The sequence below is a fragment of the Arachis ipaensis genome, chromosome B1 (genome assembly GCF_059453495.1).
Source record: "Arachis ipaensis isolate K30076 ecotype BB chromosome B1, ASM5945349v1, whole genome shotgun sequence".
NCBI classification, from domain to species: domain Eukaryota; kingdom Viridiplantae; phylum Streptophyta; class Magnoliopsida; order Fabales; family Fabaceae; genus Arachis; species Arachis ipaensis.
In genome coordinates, this window is record NC_142436.1 from 10421903 (window position 1) to 10437581 (window position 15679).

Genomic DNA, 15679 nt, shown 5'->3' on the forward strand with positions numbered 1-15679 from the left:
TTTATTACACATATTATATATTAAAATTATATATATACCGGACGGGTATCATCTAAACCCGCCCACGCCCATGTCCAAGAACCCGTCCCACTAAAAACTCGCCCCAATGCGGTTACCCGCCCTGAGCAGGTAGAGGCGGGATGGGTACCCGCGTATTCGGGGGTGTTGCCATCCCTAGCGGTCTCATACTCTTGTTCAAGGTTTTGAAAATCGGACCGGACTGACCAGTTCGATTGGATTAACTAGAAACCGGTCATTTATCCGATCCGGTTAACTTTCAAAACCTTTCTACAAAGAACCGGTTTTAAACCGGATGAACCGGTGGTAAACCGGCGATCCAGTCAAACCGGCCGGGTTTTTTCAAGTATCGGTTCGCTAATCCAACAACGAAAACGGCGCGTTTTGATTCCAGAGAAGAAAAGTGCCATTTCCCCTTTCTTTCTCTCACAAACGCACCCTCACCAACCCTTGATTCTCCTGAACCCTATCAGAGCCACCATCCTTGTCGTGCGTCGTTTCCGCTTCTCCCCTCCTCGCCGTTAAATTCAATTGATTAAATTCAGTTATTCTCTGGTTTAGGTTTTCAGTAATTAAACTTTCCGGGTTTAAAAAACGTACAATGGCGTCTTCGGATGATGAGCCAGAGTCTCAGCCACTATCTGTCTCGAATTACCACTTTGAAGATGACAGGGATGCCCCTGTATCGTTTTCTGTGATGCCAATTCAATGGAGTGGGTCGGAGAGTCCTCAAGGCAAGAAAACAGAGTTGTTCCTCCACGGTGTGGCGGATAATGGGCTGCAGAAGATTATGATGCCGGTCATGGCGTGGCGGTTCGAGCTTTCCTCTGTGAAGCCTGAGATATCTGTGCTGTCATCCAAGGATAGGAGATGGATCAAACTTGAGAAGCCAAGAAAGAGCTATGAGGACATTGTAAGGGGTATTTTAGTAACTGTTTACTTCCTGAGTTTTGCAAAGAAGAATCCTGATGCAACCGCGAAAGCTGCGTGGGATAGCTTGAGTAAGAATAAGGAGTTTAGGCATGTCTCAATTGTTCTTGACTGTTTTGTTTTCCCGTAGTTATTACTGTGGCAGCACATTTTAAGATATTCATTTTATGATACTTTTACAGCTCTTACGAGGTTATGCCTTCGGCAAATGATTTAGTAAATCAGAAGGCTTTGATGAGTGAAGCAGCCAAGAGGGATGCTTTGTTGGCTAAGTCCAAGGTTTGTACTTTGTATTTAGGGTTTGTTTGGGTGAGTTTTTAGAAAAAAATCTTTTTTTGAGTTATTTTTTTTAAAAGATCTTATGAAAAATTAGAAATAATTTTATGTCTAGGTATCTCATGCAATAAGATTTTTTTTATCTATCAATTATGTTTGGGTATAAAAGTACTTTTTGTTTATTTATTACATGAAAACATCTTTTTTTAGGAAAAAAGATCTTTTAAAAAAAAGATGTAAATTACAGCTTCTCAAAAAAGATGTTTTTTTTTTCCTAGTGCTTTTATTTTTACTACTAGAAATTTGCTAAACATAAAAAAAAAATCTTTTTTCATAATTTTTTTTATCAAAATAATGGCGCCCAATCAAACACTTACTTCATAAAAAATATTTGCTGTGCTAGGAATTTTTTTTTTTGACATTTTGGGGGAGGGGTTGTGATTAGTATCTTCCTTAAATATAAATCAAGACTACTCAATGTTGGACTTTGGGCATCCCTCTACGGTAGAGAGTTCATATATGAACCCTAACAGATGCATAAGATTTCTACTTCAAGAATTAGTCCCAGTTGATCCATCATTTGTCTCTCTAATATCTTGCCAATCGTCTCCTGTTTTGCTGTCTCCCAGTCTACATTTTACCAGTTAAATATGTGCTCCGTCATAACATGTGGTCGATATTGAATGATGTCTCACCTTGGTTAAAAATGAATTAGTGGTGCCTTTTGATAAAAGATTTAATTTCTTCTGTTGGAAAAGGAATGAACTTATATTCTTCCTATTGTTATTAATTATTTTTGTTTTCCCCGGGCATATGGGACTAACATCATCTACTTGATTTGAGCAGCTTTTACCCATGGCTCTGGAGGGTAACCTGGGGGCTAAGAAACTTTTTGATGAGGTTGGTTTGAATTTTTTTTCCCTTCCTATAGAGAATCATTCTTTGGCATTTTTTAGTTATGTACTTTATTTTATTTATTTATTTCATATTTATTGATTATAAAGCTTTTATAATATTTTTTAATGCCTTGGTTTCAGGAGCTAAAAGATTTGGCACGGCCTGGATTTATAATTGATGATGATGTTGATGATGACATGACTGATGTAAATGATGAAGAGTCAGATGAAGAAGATGAATTGTTTGATTCTCTTTGTTCTATTTGTGACGATGGTGGTAATCTTTTGTGGTATGAAATTTTTCTCTATTTGTTCAATCTCTATGTGGTATCTATCCTTTTTATGTTTATATAGCTGAAGGTAGTTCCTCTTTCATATAAGTTATTAAAATAATATCTTACTTGCCACTTTATAGTTCCTGGTTTTCTTTTTCTTATAATTTAAAAAGTTATTCATGATAAATGAAGCTGTGATGGAAAGTGCATGAGATCATTTCATGCTAATAAGGAGGATGGCGTCAACTCTTCTTGTGTCTCTCTTGGTTTTAGCCAGAAGGAAGTTGAAGTATGTTATTTTGTTTTTTTCTTTACTTTTATATCACCTTTTTTTGTTTGCATCTTGTTTTTTTCCCAGTTCCTTTTTGTTGTATGATATAGAAATCTGCTTTGCTTCTGAAAAAATTCGCAGGACATCCCAAATTTTTATTGCAAGAATTGTGAACATAATCAGCATCAGTGCTTTGCATGTGGCAAACTAGGCTGTTCCGATAAATTCTCTGGTGCTGAGGTATAGCTATGTGAAGTGTTATCTTGATGATGATTAGTTTATTTATAAGTTGACATATAATCGCGTGTATATGCATGTTACAGGTTATTTTGATTTTTAAGTAAGCACACTACACAAGATACGGGTAAAGGAGTGCATTATATAGAAAGTTGTGGTAACACCTAATTGTATAAGATTGTAGAAGACTAGAATATTGACTTTGATGGTTTGGACATGTGTGGAGAAAACATGTAGTGGCTGCAATGAGGATAATGGATCAAATGGAGTTTAGTCAAATAGCTGGAACCATAAGTACAAGAGAGGGAGACCTAGAAAGATCATAATAAAAATACTAAAAGAGATCTTAGATATTAATGGCTTAAATATGATTTCTGATACAATGCTATGATGCTATCTCTTCCATGTAGACAAACCCATTTTGTCAGATAAGGCTTGGTAATTTGAGTGGAAATAGCTTTTGGCATATTGCACTTACTCACACTTTTGTGAAAAGCTTTGATGTTTGTGGTGCCATTTGATAACTTGGGACATAAAAGTTCTAGATTGTGTTGTGCACTTTATTATCTCAAATCCTTTCTGTCGTAGTTATTTTTTAGAGTTTGGAGTTAACTGCCTCATTGACAATTTGACATAGTTGTTGCCCGGCTGGAATGAATGAGCAAATCACCAAATTCTCCAAATATTTTAGCTTTGGGTTGTAGCAGCTCTGATGATGGGCCAGAATCATGTTGTCTTGGCTCAATCTGGGAATCATGGGCTTAATTTGTTACTTGTGCTAGACTTCATTTGAAGAACATGTTCTTTATGTACTATATCTATACAGTTGTTTTCTTGAAACAATATGATTCTTACTTTATTTGAGGTTACACATTTTTATAAAAAAATTAAATTTTTATTTAAATTTTCTGTATAATCCTTGTAGTCCAAGTGGGTTGGATGACAAATTAGATGCTTAGGATCTCCAAAAGGATTGCTACCAATTCTTTCATTTGGATAGCACGTATTCTATAACCAGCTAAAGCCTTTTTCATGTACAAAACATAACCTTGCAATTTTAACTATTTATTTAGTATTTCAATTTGTAAACAAGTGATGTGCATAGTGCTGTTTAAGCTTCAAAGCTTTTAATTCACATGTAAAGTAGCATATCCGTTCTTGTTAACTACGGAAATTGTTATTCTTTATTGTTTTTATTGGTTCAAACTTAGCTCTGCTGTAATTTCTGATTTATCTTCTGTAGTTTTGATTGATTAGTTAAGATAATGCTTTTCGCTTGAGAAACAGGATTATTTTCTCACAGAATCTTTCTCTTGTATGGAACTAAAAGGCATGTGAAATTTCTCCTTCAGGTCTTCCAATGTGCCTCTGCAACCTGCGGCTACTTTTATCATCCTCAATGTGTTGTGAAGTTACTTCATCGATTTAATGAGAATGCTTCAAGGGAACTTGAGACAAATATTAGTCGGGGAGAACCTTTTACTTGTCCATCCCATTACTGCTATGTTTGTAAAGAAACGGAGAACAAAAAGGAACATGAGTTGCAGCTTGCTGTTTGTAGGCGTTGTCCCAAGTCATATCATCGCAAATGTTTGCCAAGGTCATTTTACTGCTTTTACCTATGTTTTTCTTTGGTTCATTAAATAATTTTTAAGTGATAGTGTTTAGAGAGTTCATTTTCAACTTGTTTTTATCAGAGCAATTGCTTTTGAAGACATAGAAGATGAGGGTATAATAACGAGGGCCTGGGACAATCTAATACCCAATCGTGTTCTTATATATTGCTTGTAAGTGCTGAGAGTTGAAGTTAAAGTATTTCCTGAATCTTGTTTATCCTCTTAGCCTTCTATTTAATATTTTTACGGTTTCTATTTAATATTTTTACGGTTCCTTGGACCAGAAAACATGATATCGATAAAGATCTTGGGACTCCTAAACGAGATCACATAAAATTCCCCAATGATAAATCTAATGTTCAAGAAGCAAGTACAGAGCAGAAGAGAAAACCTGCAACTGAAGAGAGAGTTATGTTGAAGAATAATGTTAACCTGGATAATTCAGTCAACAAAAGAAGCATTGCTGATGTACCTAAACTGTCTACTAAAGTACCTAAACTTGCTGGAAAAAAGTCTTCTGGACCAGTTGGTATCAAGAAGTTTAATAAGGTTTCAGGATCAAATATCCAAAGGAAACCAATAGATATTGAATCATCTAGAAAACGTTTGTGTGAAAGTAAGAGACCATTCTCAAAGGAAACTGAAAGGCCTGATTGTGAGGAAAATGAGCCCTCAATTGGTGTGCAATTATATGCAATCTGGGAGAAGGGTTCTGGACAAACTGGCTTGGGCAATCAGGTTGATAACAAAGCCAGTGCCCAATCTGTTATGCCTACTAGAAAACCAAGCAGCCCATTATGTACATTAGATGCTGATTCGAAGAGGAGGTGATCAAATGTTTATAATTATGATCGAATTCTTTTTAAAACTTATACAATGTCTTGATCTTATGCAGTTATGATATGTTATTTTTAATTTTTTTTTCTTGTGATTTAGACTGTTGGATCTGTTTAATGAAGCTACATCATCAGTTACTCTTAAGGATGTTGTAAAAGAACATAAATTTGCTTCTCATTCTCACTCATTGAAAAATTTTATGGAGAAGACTACAGTTGGGAAGTTGGAGCGCTCTGTTGAGGTACATAGCTATCTATAATTAGTGCAATGTGGTGTCATGTGGATCTTATTTTAAGATTATGTTATGTCTTGTGTGCATTCAGGCTGTTCGAACAGCTTTAAAGATGCTAGAGGATGGGCGCAGCATTCGTGATGCAGAAGCTGTTTGTGGCCCTGATGTTCTTAACCAGATATATAAGTGGAAGGTAGTTGGCAATTTTTAAATGATTTTCCATAGACGTGTTTTGGGTGTTTAAATGTTCAGTTCTATCTTCTAGTATATTTCATAGCATGTTATTCTAACTTCTTTTAGCATGTTTCATCCATTTTCTCTGTACATATTTAATTATCTGCCATAAACTTGTGTGTAACATGGTTTTCATATATAAAACACCTATATGCACTTCTCTATTGTACTGGATATTATCGGGTTTAGCTATGTTAACCATATTGACTGAAATTTCTGCAGGACAAGTTGAAAGTATATCTAGCACCTGTTCTGTATGGTAACCGCTATACGTCATTTGGTCGCCATTTTACACAAGTGGAAAAGCTAGAAGGGGTATTCATAATTTCAGTCTACATTTTTTCTTAATATCTTAGTTAATTGTACTGCTGTATGATGTGCTTTCTTTTTTATATTATCTTATCTTTTGCTTCTGTGGATATTCTTGTGAACCTCAGTTTAAAATAATTTGTTCCATCTGGTTTAAGTGATAACTAAATTATTTAAATGTGTTTAGAAAACAGTTACTGTTAGGTTTTATTATAACAGCTTGAATGGTTGTGTTAGGTCCGAGCATAAATAAGTTTACCCTAATACACTTGCTGACAATTGAGTTGCATCCTTACTTATTTGATCATTTGAAATTTGGAAGGGCATATGAAGTGGAGTATTGATGATGCTCATCACATTTGATGCAAATAAATTTTTCCTGTATATATAAAAAACAGAATAAAAAACTTTTTGTTGCAGTAAACTAGTAACTTAATCAATGAAACTGTTATCTAATTGCAATTTAGTCCTAAATGTACGAGTCAGTTTTAATTTATAACAGTTGTACCAGCGAAGCCCTTTTTTGCATCTTTCTCATTCTGATCCATGAGGACCAAATTATTTTGAACTTTGTAAGGCTTGGTTTATAAAGCTTATTGGAGAGGTACTTGCACTTATCAAAACCCTGTGTTTGGTAAATTAAAAAATTATGTACTTATGCTTGCAACTTTTAAAAGTTTGGGCTATTTTAAAAGCACCTAAGAAGGTGTTTTTCAAGGCTAGCTTGTACTTATCAAAAGTAAAATGTTTAATATAACTTCATATATTAATAAATATCCAAATTTACTCTTATATTTATGTCTATTATGATTTTTTAAATTTAAAAAATTATTTTACCAAACATAATTGTTGTTGTTTGTGCTTATTGAAAGCCATTTTTAGTTCAATTTACCAAACATATGTGCTACAATTTTTGGAAAGCTATCTTTCAAAAGCCATGTCTGATAACCTACTTTCGAATAGCAAAAGCTTTACCAAACGACCCTAACTATAACACACTATTTTAAATCTTGGGACTTACGTTCTATTTGACCTTTTTTGTTGCGTTGGAATGAATTTCTTTATTGGTTGTCCCACTGCAATTACATCCACGTCAAGCCTTGGTCTAATTTTTTCTATTTTCTAATTTTTTTTATTGCAGATTGTTGATAGACTCCACTGGTATGTTCAGAATGGTGATACGGTAAGCGCTGATACTAAGTACAATTATTAGCCTTATCATTCTCATTTGCATTTATTTGTTGTATTAATTTTCCAACTTCATATTCACCTCAAGCTGATTAACATCTGTCCAAAGGATTTTGCATAACTAAGATTGTTTGGTAACTTTACTCAAACGTTGGAACAAATCCAGCATCCATATGCTTTTGTTTTAAAGCTAGTTGTTTCATGTGCCACAAGTCTGGTGTGTAGTGCACCATTTAAAATTTCGTGCTGCATTATGGACTAGAAGATTAGTTCTAGACTAGAACTAGTCCAAGCCATTTTCCAGGTGAGGGTAATATTCTATGGTGGGGATTACAAACTTGTGATCAGCAAAATTTCATCTCTTCCCTCCTTTGCCGGCCAACTCTACCCCCTTCTCTCTTCCAACTCCCCCTGGTCACTTCCCTTTGTTCTCATTAATCATACTGTGTGGCAGTCATTTGGGTGCAAAATTTTTCAATGATTGCTACTCATGTTAGAGACGAGTTTTGGTGGACTCTTCTCCAATTCTTCGCTCCAGAATACCATGATTTTTGTTTATTTAATTTTCTATACTCCTCTCAACGTCAGTGCTGTTAGGATAGTATGAGATGGTTACCATTAGTAAGACTGCAAGATTAAGTTAAGTAAGAGTGTGTAAGTTTATTAGTAGTTGGGATTGATTAGGGGGAATAGTATGTAAATAGAGTATAAGCTTGAAAGGTATCTTTGATCATTCGGTGAGAGTAGAGGAGCTCTAACTCTTCTTCAAATTAGCGAGTCCTGCTGTGGTTCTTGTTTGCCATTGATCTTATGGAAGAGCTACATGTGCCAATGGAAATCATTGCTGCAAAGACACATTGCGAAGAAAAAATAATTTCTAATGAAGAAGAAATCTTCTAGCCTATGTAATTTAAGATTTGGGACCCTGTCTTATTGTCTAGCACAAGGATCCCATTAGTATATGAGTTAGTTAACCTTATTAAGAGTTAATCAAGAGTGAGTGAGTTAGTTAGTTAGAACTTAGGATTAATTAGGAAGGAAAAACTAGTATAAATAGAGATTAAGGTAGAAAGAAGGTATCTGTGATCATTCGGCGAGTCTTGAAAGTTGAGGAGCTCTAACCCTTCCTCAAATTATTGTAATCCTTCTAGGGTTTTTGGTTTGTTGACATTGATCCTAAAACAACTATACAAATTACCTCTGGTTCTTGATACCAGTTTTAACAGGTTGGCACAGAATTTCTGCTTTGAAAGGTTCTTCTCATTCAATCACATCTTTTCATCTACTTCAAAGTTTCCTTTCGGTAGTTTCGTGGTCATCCACTTTTGTGGTTTGACTAATCTTTACTGTTCAACAAGTCTAGGAAAGAGCCAAAGAGGTTTTTATGTTTCTGGTTTCTTTTTGTTTCTTTTGTTTTCTTTTTTAACATGTCAACTTCATGGAAGATACTTAAAATATTTGTTTTTGTATTCCTTCTGTTTTAACCAAGGTTCTGAAAACCGGTCCGGTCATCAAATCGCTCTAGTAACTGGTTTACTGGTTCACTGGTCTAATTGGATCAACCGTGATTCAACCAGAAAAACCGTTTTATAATAAAGTAATGAATAAATTATAAATAAACATCTTAAAACATACTTGTACTATAGTACAAACTTTAAAATACCTTCCAAATTTAAAGCACTGCATAAAATGTTATCAACCAAGGTCTTACAATCTTATCAAAGTACAAATTCAAAAGTTAAATAACAAAAGAAAATATCCAAATATGAAATGGCAACATGAAAATTTGTTATCAATCATCAAAATTCCAGAATAAGCTTGGAATTAGAATGATTAGGATTAGCAACATCATTCGAAACGGGAGAATTAGTAGCCAAATTATTATCTACAGATGTATTATTATCGCCAAATATTTCTTAATTGATACCATCATCCATAACTAAAATCAATAAATCACCAAAGCACAATTAAATCACAAAACAGTAAAACACAACACAGCAAAACCAGTAGCACATCACTCATTATAATCAATAATCAAAAGAGGAAGAATTATAACTAGCAGTAGGAATGTATTTAGCATGAGATAGAGGAATTTCACATTGTATACAGCCAACCAGGGATGAATTCCCCTGCACATTCAGAAACACACACGAAATTTAACAGTGTATGTCATCAAAACCATGGTCTTATTCACTAGTCTTTAAGTTGATTATGTCACCAATACTAAGTAATTTCTGATCACGGGATGCCAAGTTTCTAAACTGAACATACATTTATAATATCTTTAATTGGTTCCAAATCCAGTACAACAAATGCGCCAAAAACATTTGCATTGAATCAAGATGAGTAAAGTTGTTACCTAATCCCAAACTTGAAATTTAATGTTGTTATATTGGACAATTTCAACATTAAACCCGATTGCTGCATCAAATTGTCAAATAAAAAAAAATCCATGAGTAATGACACAGAAAGCGTGTATAAGCAATTTGAGCAGAGAATGATGGAAAGAGGACCCGCACGACAGACGACAGCGACCAGGCGACGAGAACGACGAGGGACGGCGCGCGAAGCTCGACTGAGCAGGATGAGGGGTTGGAGCATGATGACTCAACGAGCACGACGACGAAGTTGGCGATTGGCGAATAGGGGCTGGATCACGACAAACAGACGAAGATCTTGAGCGCGACGGACGGCGGTAGTGAGAAGAATGGTGGTGGTGATGGAGGAGGCTAGGGTTTCTTTTGAGGGAAGAGCTCTGAAGGTTCTTTATTTTGAAGGTGAGGTGAGATTGTGAACGAAGAGAGGGGAACGAGAACCTGTGTTGCCTAAACGATGTAGTTTTCTGAAAACCGGCTGGGTCCCGGTTCAGTGGTTCTCCGACGGTTTGCGAATTAGCGATTTTGTTCATTAAACCGAGCTGCAAAAGCTTCCGGTTCCCGGTTGGGCCGGTTGGACCAGTCGGTCCAGTTTTCAGAACCATGGTTTTAACAATTAGATGGTTATAAATGTGTGTTCTCTCTGTAATTTCGGTACTATGGAAGATCAGATTTTCTTGAAATGATTATATTTTCTAGAGGATCAGCATTATTTACATTATGAACCTACTGCTAATTTTAAATTTTGAATGCCTGACTGGAGGTGTTACTCATGACCAGATTGTGGACTTCTGTTGTGGTGCTAACGACTTTAGCATACTTATGAAAAAAAAGCTTGAAGAAACTGGGAAGAGATGCTCATATAAGAACTATGATTTACTTCCAACAAAGGTGAATATACTGTTACAGGTTTATTAGTTCCTAATCTTGTCACCTTAATTTTTGTAGAAAGTTTTTGCTCATGTCACAATATCCTTGCGTTATATGTTTGCTGATTTTATTTTAAATTGACAGATTTGTTCATATTTCAGTGTTCAAAGCGTTTTTTTTCTTCTATTACGTTCACATCATTAGTGGCATCTTTGGCAAGTTAGCAGAGGTTTCAATATGCTCGTATTTGTGACGCTTATGATTAAACAGTGTTGTTCAAATGTATGGTATTTTGGTACCTCGACTTACATTGATGATAGTTGTCTTCTCATCAAGTGTCTGGAAAAGAAATGACCTATTGCTTGTAAACTAATGAGCTAACTTTTCTTTCAAGTGTCACTTTGACGTGTATGACCTGTTCTTGGTACAGAGTTGGCCCTTGTTTGCTAAAATACCTTGACCACATTAATTCTTTGCATATCATCTGATTTTTCCATTCCTTCTAAATGGTAGATGGTGAAGATTAGAAACTGATGTACTTGTATTACAGAAATCTTAGGATTAACAGAACAGCAAATCAATAAGGAACTCCATTCTTAATGGATTGAGGAAACAAGAACGAAAAATAGGTGACTAACAGAACCAATCATATGATATATTCTTTGATACTATATATAGATTCCATAGGATATTTTCTTTACTTCTAACAGCTGCATTTGATTTTTTTTTTTAAAATGAGTAAAATTTGTAAGCCAAGGCAGAATTATTAAAGCACTCTTCATCATAGTTAGTTAAACTATTTGGCTTTGAAATATATGCAAGTATTTTATTATGAAATTACAATTTAGGAATTATATATTGTAATTTAAGATGTGAAAATTCGGATTCCAATAATTGTTTTGGGAAGAGTAGTAGTTTTTGTGAGTGGAAGATCTTTAAAGGAATTTCTGAATTATTTTATTTTAAATAACAATAAAATTGAATATAGTGAATAAAGGTGTCCTAAAATTATAGATAAAAGAAAAGACTAACTTGTCTGTAGCTTTGTGTGCATTGTTCCTTTTATATATATTTTTTAAATATTCTCCTAATATTTTTAATATTATTATTTGAAATATTTATAAAAATTGTTGCTGTCTTTCAAAAAATTATTATGATATAGCTAAAATTATGAGTGTTCTTTAGGTTGCATTTGGATTCTATCTTTGTGGGGAGATACAGAGACATATTGATATTTTTTGTTCCCACTTTTAGGAAGGACAGAAAATAGAAAGAATTTTCTCTCTGAGACAGAAAATTGTCTCTGTCCCCGTCCCTGTCTCTGCAACTAAACAAGTTTGTCTCCATTGAATTTTGTCCTGCAGACAATACCAAACGCAGTCTTACCGTTTGTCAAAAGCAAAATTTTATGATATTGTTTTTGCTAGAACCAAACAAGAAAACGACTCTGGAGTTCCATACCAAACACTTCTTAAACAGAGTTTTGTAGACTAGTTTGTTTTTAGCATATTGTTTTGTAAATGATATGTTTGGCCTTTCAGCTAAGCTGATTTTTGGGTGTATGGGGACAAATACAGGGTTATGGGTCTAGTCATGATGATCTTCCATCCCTCAAATGAAAAGGATCCTTCCTCCCTTTCCTCTTACTAATTACCACAATGTTGCTTTATTTTGTTGACAGCACGATTTTTGTTTTGAGATGAGAGATTGGATGACTGTCCAGCCAAAGGAGTTGCCTACAGGGTCACAGTTGGTAAGAAGTGGTCAATTGCAATGCCCATGCATATTTCAATTCCAATTACCTTTTTCTCATTATTTAATTTATTTTGTTTCTTGTCTGCTTCCGGAACAGATCATGGGTCTTAATCCGCCCTTTGGGCTAAAAGCAGCTTTGGCTAACAAGTTTATAGATAAGGCTCTTGAGTTTAGACCAAAGCTCCTCATTCTTATAGTTCCACCGGAAACAGAGAGGTAGTGTCTTTTATCTTTTTTCTATATTATTAAGGATAAGATTAAATAATCTCTCCCTTCACACGAGGCCATCAAAACTAGGCTGAAGTAGTTACTTCGTTTATTTTAAGAAACAGATATTTATTATTTTCTGTTTGGTTGTGTTTCCATGTTTCTTTCTTTGTTACAGGCTAGACAAAAAAAGGTCACGTTATGATCTTGTCTGGGAGGATCGAAATTTTCTATCAGGAAAGGTAAAGAGACAACATACATATGGCAAGTTATATTTTGATTACTTTTGGTATTCTGACTGCTCTAATTTTTCCTCCCTGTTATGGTCTTGTTTCATGGCCAGTCATTTTATCTACCTGGATCAATTAATACTAGTGACAGACAAATGGAACAATGGAATCTGACATCTCCCCCACTCTCCCTTTGGAGTCGACCTGACTGGACTGATAAGCATATGGAAGTAGCCCAAAAGCACGGTCATCTGTTAAGCCTGCATGAAGTATCACGGATGGAAAGTTTTAATAATCAAAATTCACGTGCTAGCCATTCTATGGATGGTAATTTTGCCGACGACGATATGCTGGTTGATGATCTGTTGGTGTCAACTGATGATCTTGAAGTTCAGGGGCTTATTAATGACGATCAGCAAGAAATATCAATGGTTGGAAATGTTGAACGAGAGAGTCAAGAGAGACATGAATCTTGGACGGAAAGGACTCCAAATGAAAATGTTGGATGTGAGAGTCAAGAGAGACATGATTATCTAATGCGAAAGACTCCACATGGAAATGTTGAACAAGAGAGACATGAGGATCATACTAGAAGGAGTCCGCATGAATATGTTGAACGTGAGAGTCAAGAGCGACATGATTACCGGCTGGGAAAGTCTCCTCATGGAATTGTTGAACGAGAGAGTCAGGAGAGACATGAGGATCAGATAGGAAAGAGTCCACATGGAAATGTTGAATGTGAGAGTCAAGAGCGACATGATCACAGGATGGGAAAGACTCCTCATGGAATTGTTGAACGAGAGTGTCAAGAGGGACATGATTACAGGATGGGAAAGACTCCTCAAGGAATTGTTGAACTAGAGAGTCAAGAGAGACACGAGGATCAGATAGGAAAGACTCCACATGGAAATGTTGAATGCGAGAGTCAAGAGCGACATGATTACAGGATGGGAAAGACTCCTCATGGAATTGTTGAACGAGAGAGTCAAGAGCAACATGATTACAGGATGGGAAAGACTAAGACCTCATGGAACAGGAAACACACTGAGGAAAACAACAGAGGAGGTCCGCATGCGAGCTCACCTGCCAAAAGTAATGCCAAAAATCAAACTAAGGGATTACCTCACCGTAGTCAATCTAATCCGAAAGATGGGAGATCCTCAGTTGGGGGTCTTCAGCCAAAGTCTAGTGTGTCATCTGCCTATGGTTATGGTCATCTGGAACCCATGCGATTTGTAGCAGCTAGTGATTATATGGCTTCCAATTTCGAGGAGCACCATAGCAGCCTTTTGATAGATGGCACCAATACCCTAGGATATAACCCCTATGTTGGGGAGGATGACAGTTATCTGAGGGAACCAAGGCAACAACCTCGCCTTTATGGGCTTCAGGATCCAGATTCTCATTATCCGACGAGTAATTTTTTATCTGGTCATGATTCTGTGTATGGTCGTATGGGATCCGGTTATGGAGTACTTGGTTCGGGATCCGAGTCAGCTTACATGATGAGCACTCCAGCTATGCAACGGTACGCTTCGCGCTTGGATCCTAGGCTGGATTCTTTTGGATCTGTACCCCCTATGGTTGGTAGAAATGCCGGCTTTGAACACGGTGTTCCCCAACCTGAATATGGAAGTGGGACGCCGAGTGGTATGCCAGGTTTTGCACCTCAACCTCAGGATCCCTATCGCTATCCCAATTCGCGCTCGAATTCAGGAAGTTGGTTCAATGGGTAATTAGGATACTCATTCACTTCTGCATAAAGATGCTATATATTGTACATAACATAGATGACAAGATGCAATGTTCTGTACATATACAGATTGTTAATTTGGTTCTCAGATCTTAGGTTCTCCAGACAAACAAGGTTATTTTCTTCCAGAAACGCACTTGTGGTTTTTGGCTACTTGTAACGGATCTTCTCAGACAGATATCAGTTGTGTAGCATACTAATGTTTAGTTGGCTACTTCGGGAATTGTTTTTTTAACTTACAGTCTCCATTTATTAAGGTTACTAACATAAAAATTGTTAAGAATATTTACTTAAATTCGTCCTCAAAAAATTTTAAAGTGGACGATTTACTTAAAAATATTTTCTGGGATGTGTCACGTGACACCGGTGACTCAACTGTTAAGCGTCATGTGTTAAATAAGAACAAATTGGTCCTCCACGTGTTAAGTGCGACGTCGTTTCATGAAGTGAGAGTTTCTGATAAGGAGGTCCCTGTCTCTTTTCCCCACCGACCGCGGCCTCATTTCCTCGAGAATCTCAAACTGAACCCACGAAAAGTCTTCCACTCTTCACCGTCAAATCCGTCGAGCAATGCCTCTCTTCCATGGGAAGAATGTCAACATGCTCCCGAAGCTTCTCAACTGAGACCCCGCCACGGACCTCTATCCAATCCTCGATTTCCTCCGCAACGATGTCGGAATCCCTTACCCCGACATTCACAAATTGATCTCGCGGTGCCCTAGGCTCTTGATCTGGAGCGTGGAGGGAACGCTCGTTTCAAAGATCGAGTTCTTGAAAAGCTTGGGACTTTCGGAATCAGAGGTTAATTGAATGGTTGTGAGGTCCCCTGCTTTGTTAACCTATAATGTAGAGAAGAATTTGAAGCCTAAAATTGAGTAGTTTTTGAATCAAATCGCATACTAGAATTGATAGATTTAATTGAAGCCACCTTAGTTTATTAGGATCTTCTGCTTCATTTATTTGATCTCAAAATTCAACAACTGGAGCTGGTTTGTATTGTCTACTTCATCCCCTAATGGCACATAGAGAATTATGGAATTCTAAGGGATGAACCAGACCTTAATCTTATGAAGCATGAGCCACATGTTCAAAGGTTATGAAACACAATTAGTTTAAAATGGCAAAGATTTAAGAGGTGGCTGTACTGTTTTAAAAAATTAGAAAAATGTA

General features: G+C 36.2%; 1 protein-coding gene across 3 annotated transcripts; it reads left to right on the forward strand.

Annotated features, from left to right (window-relative positions):
- Nucleotides 1-394: 394 nt before the first annotated feature.
- Nucleotides 395-14742, forward strand: LOC107622338 (protein ENHANCED DOWNY MILDEW 2). Of its 3 annotated transcripts, none has more exons than XM_016324231.3 (18): nt 395-1038; nt 1131-1227; nt 2071-2124; nt 2262-2410; nt 2588-2684; nt 2808-2906; nt 4256-4503; nt 4601-4690; nt 4804-5346; nt 5456-5597; nt 5680-5781; nt 6045-6137; nt 7273-7314; nt 10475-10585; nt 12246-12317; nt 12417-12535; nt 12705-12768; nt 12870-14742. In XM_016324231.3, exons 1-18 carry the CDS (start codon nt 620-622, stop codon nt 14490-14492), a joined length of 4164 nt encoding a protein of 1387 aa, XP_016179717.1. In that variant the 5' UTR covers nt 395-619; the 3' UTR covers nt 14493-14742. The 3 variants fall into 3 exon arrangements, with proteins under 3 accessions (XP_016179717.1, XP_020972916.1, XP_088357123.1); XM_021117257.2 differs by having other exon boundaries at nt 422-1019; XM_088500997.1 differs by having other exon boundaries at nt 447-1038; nt 1131-1384; nt 1758-2124.
- Nucleotides 14743-15679: the final 937 nt, after the last annotated feature.

Excerpts from the sequence above, each read along its gene's own strand:
- LOC107622338 (XM_016324231.3), top strand. The coding sequence starts at position 620 with ATGGCGTCTTCGGATGATGAGCCAGAGTCTCAGCCACTATCTGTCTCG. Across the intron at positions 4,691-4,803 it reads CGTGTTCTTATATATTGCTT|AAAACATGATATCGATAAAG; the intron begins GTAAGTGCTGAG and ends TCCTTGGACCAG. Across the intron at positions 12,536-12,704 it reads GTTCCACCGGAAACAGAGAG|GCTAGACAAAAAAAGGTCAC; the intron begins GTAGTGTCTTTT and ends TCTTTGTTACAG.